Source organism: Brienomyrus brachyistius, unplaced genomic scaffold (genome assembly GCF_023856365.1).
Source record: "Brienomyrus brachyistius isolate T26 unplaced genomic scaffold, BBRACH_0.4 scaffold46, whole genome shotgun sequence".
Classification (NCBI taxonomy): domain Eukaryota; kingdom Metazoa; phylum Chordata; class Actinopteri; order Osteoglossiformes; family Mormyridae; genus Brienomyrus; species Brienomyrus brachyistius.
The window spans coordinates 343,707-351,924 of NW_026042321.1; the positions used below are offsets into that span (position 1 = coordinate 343,707).

An 8,218-nucleotide genomic window follows, 5' to 3' on the forward strand; every position below is an offset into this window, starting at 1 on the left:
TGTGGTCTAATTTTGGCAGGTCATTCAATCATGAAAACAGTGAAACCAACAACAAAGCAGAGAGGTATAGGACCTTTTATATGATTATCAAAAACTGTTAGTGTGAATTTTGTTAGGCATGTTTTTTTGTAAATGTATACTTATGCTAATGTATACCTATACTTAGCACTGCAAATATATACATTTTTTGTAAATACGTACTGCATGTCTTCTGTAACAAAAAAGTCAAAACTGCAAACTTTCTGCAAAAACCTAACATATCAAAAATCCCTTAAAACAATAATTTTTAATATATTGACTGACAAGAAATCTTTCTCACATAGATTCTTCCTCACGATGAAATATCAATTCCTGAAAGGGAACACCAACAGATGGATTGACCAACTCCTTAAACTGCTCTGTGGTGATGTTCACAAATATTACTGGTAAATTTACAAATCCAAATTTATAATTCATGCTAATTTTTAATGTCATAAATTATTTCTTGATACTATGACTATTTCTACTGACTGATTGCTTGTAATTGTAAGTTACATGGATGACCTGGCAGAAAGCGGACGAATCAAGGGAGTAGATGCTGTCAAGTCTGATTGAGATGGGGTTGGATTCAAATGTTAAATTTTAATGAAGAGGGAATATGTTTCGTTCCATCTCATACAAGCTCTCAGCCTCACTCAGTTGATTTGGTGATGGTCAAATGTGACTGCAGAACATCCAAAAGTGGTTCTCTTTGTAAACATATTGTTTTCTCAAGAACAACACAGCAACAAGGACTAGTTATTCAAAACACCAGGAGTGCTCTTGCTAAAAAAATCATTGATTGTCACTCCTATAACTCAGATGATGAAAACCTCAGTCTTTTACAGTGGTGGGAGTGTAGGAATTATAAATCACAAAGTCCAAAATTCTGTACCTGTATAGCAAATAGTCATAATGAAACTTGTGTCTGTATTTTGGTTCACAGCATCCTTTATCCTCCACTGACACCTTGTGAGGTAATCTCTAATCAATCAGATTGCCAGAAAACAAACATAAAGCCAAAAGTTGACCTGAACTCCATGTTAACAGACCTCATGGAATGGAGCCAATCAGAGAAGTACACTGAAAATAAGGAGCTTTACAAGATGGTAGAGAGGGCATACAAACTAGTTTTTTCACGTTTTAATATTCAGTCAAGAAAAAGAAAAATAACTGTACTGCACGCCTATCGCCAACGATTAAAAAAGGCGAAACATGTACTCACCATGAATTACCCTACTAGGCGAAAAAGAAGGAAAATGCTGCAAAAATAAAAACTGACAAATCATTCATTATTAGAATTCTTTTAAAAATTAAATAATTTTAGGTGCTTTGAATATTAATGTGCTTTGTGAGTACTTTACAGTGAGTGGTGCACATACATGAAAACTACATTCTCCAGTACTTTTGAGATCTACACAAAGCATAAATTAGATTAATACAGTAGTAAGATAACATCATTGTAATGTTTTAGAATTCTTCCTTGGCATCATACATGGCATGTAAAATGTAAAACTTCTGATACAAATCTTATCTATAAATTTATAAACCACTTGCTTCTTATTTGTATATAATCTGCATGCACTAGAATATGAATGTGTAGTTGAAATATGAAATTGAATAGTTTTCATTGTAAACTTAAATTTGTATTTCTTTTTAGTTTAGATATAAGCTGTGTAAATGATTTGTAAATGAGTTCAACTAATTATGAATATGTTTTCCAGACCTAGGAAAAACAATTGTATAACAGGTAACACTAAGTATGCATAGTGATGTTTTAAACAATGAATAAATGTAAGCAGGCCAAAATAAACCTTGAAATACTTTTTTTATTTGTATTGCACATATTACTTTTTTAATTCAGCTGAACACAATGAACATAAAATGGCAAGAAAAAAAATTACTCATTTTTGGAGTCTTGATTTCTCTTTAAGACAAGAATCAATTAAAGCAAAAGTGCCTTTCATAACTGCAGGCCCAAGACCATGTGTAGCCAGGTCAAATATTTCCCAGTCACTTTCTAAAGTATTCACAGCTTCCAGTGTCTTCCTACAATTGAAAAGACCATCAGTTATTTAGCTTTCCAGTTAAATCGTATTATTCTGTTACCTTTAAGTGTATTAATTAATTAATGACCTGCAGTCTTCTGTTTTGGCCATGGCCGCATGGACATTCCCATCCTCCAAGAAGGCTTGACCCACTTTTTCCTTTGGGATGAATTTTGCTGCCAGGTACATTATATCCCCAGCCAGATCACTGCATTCATCTACACACAGTAATTTGTAATAATGTGAAACTTCATATAAAATGTAAAAAATAATTGTAACAATATTACGGGTTTCGTAAAAGTTTTGTGATACAGGACAAAGATTTGGTACCCTTTATTCTCCCATTCCATTATTACCTTCACAAAGTTTGGAGCACTGTGAAGTCAACTTTGTGCGCTTTGATGGCTCCACCTCCATCTCTGTCAACTTCTCTTCAATTTTTTTTTTTTTGTCCTTTGGCCTTCCGCAGATAAGCCACCACAGTGTTCACAGAGTAGCTCTCTGGTGGAGAGCATCTCCTCCGTAGTTCTTCTGAAGTGACCTGATATCTGAAATATCAATGTACAATGAATCATTAATAAAAATAACTTAAAAAGCCCTTCTTTGAATACATACAGTAGGGGAAATAATTATTTGTTAAACACTATTTATTTAATTAATTATTTGGATATAATATAATGGAGAGAGACAGAATATAAACTGAAAATCAGGAGTATCTGTAACTGATAGATTGTAATCTGTGTGCAAGATGGCCACACAGCCAGTCTGTGGGAGCCAGAAGTCTGGCTGGGTTGTAGAGGATCAAAAACTTTTCAGTCAATGGCATGAAAATCAATTTATAACTTTTATGTAACATGTTTTTTCTTGATTTTTGGTTGATATTCTGTCTCTCTCCATAAAAATGAAACTACCTCATAAACTAGAGACTGATCCGCTGCTGAATTTGTAAGTTTCCTGACTTACAAAAAAACGAACAAATAATTATTTCCCCCACTGTAGATGTTATGTAAGAATGGTTATGATAGTATGATTGTAGGTGAGGCTCTGCACTAGTTCAGGTGGAGTTTGTTGTCGCCATGGGGTGTCGATAAGAACACTTAGGACAGGGCACGACAGATGCTTGCTCTTTGGTGAGGATTTATTAACTTCCGTAAAACTTAAGGTATGACTCGGCACCGGCCTGTATACTGTTGGATATGTGTGGTCTGAAACAAACAATATAAATACTTAAAGGGACTTTCCCCTGTAAAGTACAGCCTGTGCACTAAGAATCACAAATTACCAACAAATAATAAACTTTACTGCAGCTTACTCCTAACACAATTACAGAGATTGTAACCTAATATACTGTAACACGGCAATACGGGCGTCAACACAATTACTTCACGACTCTGACAAGTGAGAAACGAAATGTGCTTTCTTTCTATAACTAACTAACGGAAACAAGTTAGGTATCGGAAACTTATTTTATATCAAGTTAGACACATGGGGAATTAAGGAAGACTTCACAAATAAATAAACTAAATAAAATAAATCTTCAGCACGTCTGGGTTGTTTAGTCTAGTTCGCAGCTCTGAAGCTCCGCACTCCGATTTGCCGAGAGATCGCGTGACCTGCTTTAGTGGACGGAAAGTCTTAAAGGCGCCTCACCCTCCATCTTTCTTGTACAATGATTTTTTTTTATATAATGAAACTGATCTATATCATAATTTGCTATTATACAAAACAACAACATTTTATGAGATCATAGTCTTTACCTCTTTGCTTGGTGAAAGTCTGAAACTTTTAGAGCACTTTCCACCAGAAATCCCCCTGTAAGGGTGGAGGACCAAAAAAGGTTAAAGTACCAATAAAGTTAAAGCACCTATACATACATACATAATATATATATACACACATACACATACACACACACACACACGCACGCACACACACACACACACGCACACACTTCTTTTACCTCTTTGATCTTCTTGGCTTTGTCCTGCATTATCTTTATTTTGGTGACTTTCTCCTGACCTGTCTTCCGTCTTAACTCCTCTGTTTTGGTGACTTTCTCCTGAGCTGTCTTCTGCCTCGACTTCTCTGTATTGGTTGCTTTCTCCTGACCTGTCTTCTGTCTCAACTCCTCTGTTTTGGTTGCTTTCTCCTGACCTGTCTTCTGTCTCAACTCCTCTGTTTTGGTGACTTTCCCTGACCTGTCTTCTGTCTCAACTCCTCTGTTTTGGTGACTTTCTCCTGACTTGTCTTCTGATTTTGTCATACAAGCTCAGTTTTCAAAGCACATTTAATAAATACACTTTCAGTCCCAAAATTCACTACCTTTGCAAAGACTCCTGCTGTCCTCTTGACTCCCAGGTAGACATTTTGTATGAATATTTGCAAAACAAGAAGAGCATCTTCCCTAGATCGATCATATGCACAAGACATGGAAAGTCAAGGTTATCCAATTCCAGAGGAGCTTTTTTTATTGTATTTTAAAATGCAATTTTACTACCCAATTAGCAAGTTGTACATGGCAAATTAGCCCAAAAGGCACGAAGTAAACTGGAATTTAAAGGATTTTATTTAAATTATCATCTGTTTAGGTTCTTTATTTTTAGATTTAAAACCATGTAACATTAAATTTAATTAAAAATTAAAATATCTGTGTCACTTGCCTTGTTCTTCACAGACACACTCTGGTGACAGATACCACAAATACCCGACTTATCTAAAAAATACAGGAAACATATTTGCTCCTTTATTACTCTTTATACAAGAGACAATCAATAAAAAACTCTAAATATAAATATACTTACCAAGTGAATTGAAAAGAAGTAACCCTAGTCGTTCCCTCTCTTGCTCTACAGATGGGCAAGCAAGATACTCCTCCTTGCCTTCTAGAAAGATCTCAGCAAACTAATGGGAACCCAAACAGAATGATACATTTAATATCACAGTAGCAAAATTACTCTAGTTTAGCCTCACTTAAACTGTTCTTAGAATGTGTTCCTTAACCAAATATGCATTCATAGTAAAACCGTAAAAGACTATTATATCTAAAATTCATAAAGTTCGCCAAAGATCTATTTCTAATTAATAACAATAACAACAAAAAAATAAAAATTACCACAGCTGTGAAAATGCCACATGAAATACTATCAGTCTGAAGGGTATGTTCCCGCTTTATCCTTTTCCATGGCCCCAGGTAGCCTTTTGATGCAGCATAGGCACTGAAATGCAGGTGAAGATTTGCTCTGTCAAATGATGTGAATGTAACTGCAAATGTAAATCAGTAATCTAATATATACAGTATACACAAAATAAAGTATATCGGTTTTTATTTTACCTCCAATTCTTTTCTATTTTAGAGTACTGCTCATCCTGTTCCCCTAGTGAGTTTAGGTACGTTATACTCCGGTCCACAATATTACTATGCTAGAAAAAACAAAAAATTTAAATAAATATTTGATTCTATGTCAACAGCTCTGGGAGGCAATATTTTTAGAAATAATTTTAGATTATGGCACATCAGTACTGAAAGAAGCACTCGGTTTTACCTAGTAAGTAAAAAACTACAAAAATGTTTAGTGTGAGTGACTTACAAAAAATGTCCAATGATTCCCATGCTCCAAATAGGGACCAACAACCTCCCTTTTATGTTCAAAGATGCTCTTCTACAAAAAGAATTGAAATTTTTAAAATTGAAAATAAAATAATTCAAATAATTTGTATGTTTTTTCCTAGCAAACTAACAACTATATTGATATTGGTTGTATTGGTTCTACCTGTAACTAGCAAGTACTAACAATTAAAGTTTTGTCAAGGTAATTTGCCTTGATAAAATAACGGCTCTTTGCTCTTGCGTTCCCTTCCAGAATATAGGTCAGGGTATGGGTGTTAATTGCCACAACATCTGGTCACCTCTACAAAAGACACCAGAAATTAGGTAGACAACCCTTAAATGCTCCGAACTTCACTTATTGAACAGAGTCAAGTAAATTGAAGCTCACTTTACAATACTCTCTGAATCTCACATTTAGGCAGAGTATATTCAATATCCAAATACCTAAGGTCATTTTAAAATAAGACACATGATCAATTTGTGTTAACACACACATGTAGAATGACCCTAGTCAAGGAAGTCAAAATGTTCAAAGTAGTTTAGTTAATCTATTACCATGCTGAACAGATGGAACAAGGCATCCATGGTCTGTGGAGGCATCAGCCAAAGAACAAAGGAAAATTAAGAGTCAGAGAAAAAGCACTGCAATACCTATACTAATAGCTAAATTCAAATGTGTTCATATAGCTGTTTTAACAACTGACAAGGTCACTAAGCAACTTTAGCTGTTCCCAGGCCTAATCCTGTAAAAGTACATCTATCGTGCCAATAAACCTGTATTGACATAAGAATGTTGTGAGTTTGGGTAGGGCTTTCAAAGTAGTGTTTCTGATGAGAAATAATTAACTGTGAAATGAGGGAGTACATGGAAAAACTTGAGCAGAATTCTGGATGTGTAAAATTTGAATTTCTTTGAAAATTTTATCCAATGTAGCTTGTATTGTTATACTGTTATATTCTTTACCTGCAAATATACAAAGAAATGTTTACTTTAAAACACATAGAACATGTTACCTCATCAGACACTTTGTTGCTCTCTACAAGGGATTGAAAACTTTCCATGTGAAGTGGGTAGGGTCCTACGCATCCAATTTTGGCATGTCTTCTTTGCAATCCTCTGGACCGCATAGACTGTAAGACTGCATTAGTAACATGCATCATTTAGCTGCCTCTTTTTATGTGTTTTTTTTAAACAATTATTTTAACTGAAGGTCTCAGGTAATATCAATTAAAAGCATAGGCACAAAAATGTTTTATGCTTACCACTCATGTTTCTCTGTAGAAATATTGCTTGAAGAGAAAGAGGGAGAAATTGGCAAAGTACAAACATTCCATGTTAAATCACTGTGTTTGTGTAACTAAAATATACATGTTATACAAATAACATAAAGAATGACATCCCTTAAAAGTAATTACAAACTTATTTTAATTAAATGACAAACTGCATTTCTAATGCCAAGGACTAGCAATAAAAATGCTGACAGTAGAGCTTTCCTGCCCCAAGGGCAGCAGCATTACTGCATTACTAATCCTAACCACTAGGAATAATAATGCTGACAGCAGAGCTTTCCTGCCCCAAGGGCAGCAGCATTACTGCGTTACTAATCCTAACCACTAGCAATAATAATGCTGACAGCACAGCTTTCCTGCCCCAAGGGCAGCAGCATTACCCTACATTACTAATACTAAATATTGCTTGCAACACAGTCTTCCTTCGATGGGACCTTCAGAACCCTACACCACTAACAAGAAATCACATTAATGTAGAAAAATAGCCAGTTAAAATATCAAACCTGACCTCAAGTCATGGCTGCTGGCAAAATGGAAAAAAAAATCTCCTTTTAGACAGCTTACTCTGAGTTTCAAAAGTAACGTGCGCCAGCATAAGTGGTTATAAAATACGCAAATATAAGTAATCCATCACATGCAATCATCATTTTATCAGCATTGACATCGTTAACTTTTTAAGCTAATGCTAACCAGCTCTTAGCAAAAGAATAACAACATGCTCATTGCCTCAAACTAGTTTATCAAAATAAATTCTGTTAACCAAATAAATGTTAAACAATCTTATCTTTGGAATAAATGCAGCGAAAAATCTTCCGAAAGTCTTCTTTTTTGCGCCGGATTGCTTCACCGATACTGCTGCCGACACATTTTTTTCAAACTCCCACCTAACATTCAGTTTCTTGGTCCCGCCTCTTCCGTTTCTTTAGACCCGCCTCTATTTCTCTGAACCAATCACCTTTCGTTCTGCCCTCAGAACGTTTTTGAGTAAGTAAAACTCCCACGAGCTTTTGAAATGGTTAAGCTAACATGCTTTGAGAGACATCATAATTTTACACCAGAAGGAAGATTAAACATAATTTTCTTAGACTGCCTAAGACTTTTGTGCAGTACTGTACCCTAAATATATACCAAAATTACCCGTGTAGTACTTAAGTGTAAAACATTTTCCTTAAAGAAAGTATAAATTTCAACCTTTTCAAACAGGAAGCACCTTCTGAGACACAACCCAGTGTGGGAGAGGCCTTGTCAAACAGTC

The 8,218-nt window shown here is 35.1% G+C and overlaps 1 protein-coding gene and 1 long non-coding RNA gene across 5 annotated transcripts; both read right to left on the reverse strand.

Annotated features, from left to right (window-relative positions):
- Positions 1–1,829: 1,829 nt before the first annotated feature.
- LOC125723203 (uncharacterized) lies at positions 1,830–2,332 on the reverse strand. The gene is made up of 2 exons (XR_007386811.1): positions 2,155–2,332; positions 1,830–2,067 (listed from the first exon to the last, which is right to left on the reverse strand). It is a non-coding gene; the product is annotated as an uncharacterized LOC125723203 (long non-coding RNA).
- Positions 2,333–2,457: 125 nt separating this feature from the next.
- On the reverse strand, positions 2,458–7,623 carry LOC125723176 (uncharacterized). 4 transcript variants are annotated; one of them, XM_048999586.1, is made up of 13 exons: positions 6,937–7,623; positions 6,688–6,804; positions 6,229–6,261; positions 5,654–5,725; positions 5,398–5,486; positions 5,179–5,281; positions 4,868–4,967; positions 4,727–4,779; positions 4,389–4,470; positions 4,221–4,316; positions 4,027–4,175; positions 3,824–3,878; positions 2,458–2,614 (listed from the first exon to the last, which is right to left on the reverse strand). In XM_048999586.1, exons 2-12 carry the CDS (start codon positions 6,799–6,801, stop codon positions 3,852–3,854), a joined length of 918 nt encoding a protein of 305 aa, XP_048855543.1. In that variant the 5' UTR covers positions 6,802–6,804; positions 6,937–7,623; the 3' UTR covers positions 2,458–2,614; positions 3,824–3,851. The 4 variants fall into 4 exon arrangements, with proteins under 4 accessions (XP_048855543.1, XP_048855541.1, XP_048855542.1 ...); XM_048999584.1 differs by having other exon boundaries at positions 6,688–6,812; positions 6,937–7,622; XM_048999585.1 differs by lacking the exon at positions 6,229–6,261 and having other exon boundaries at positions 6,688–6,812; positions 6,937–7,621.
- Between the last annotated feature and the right edge of the window lie 595 nt (positions 7,624–8,218).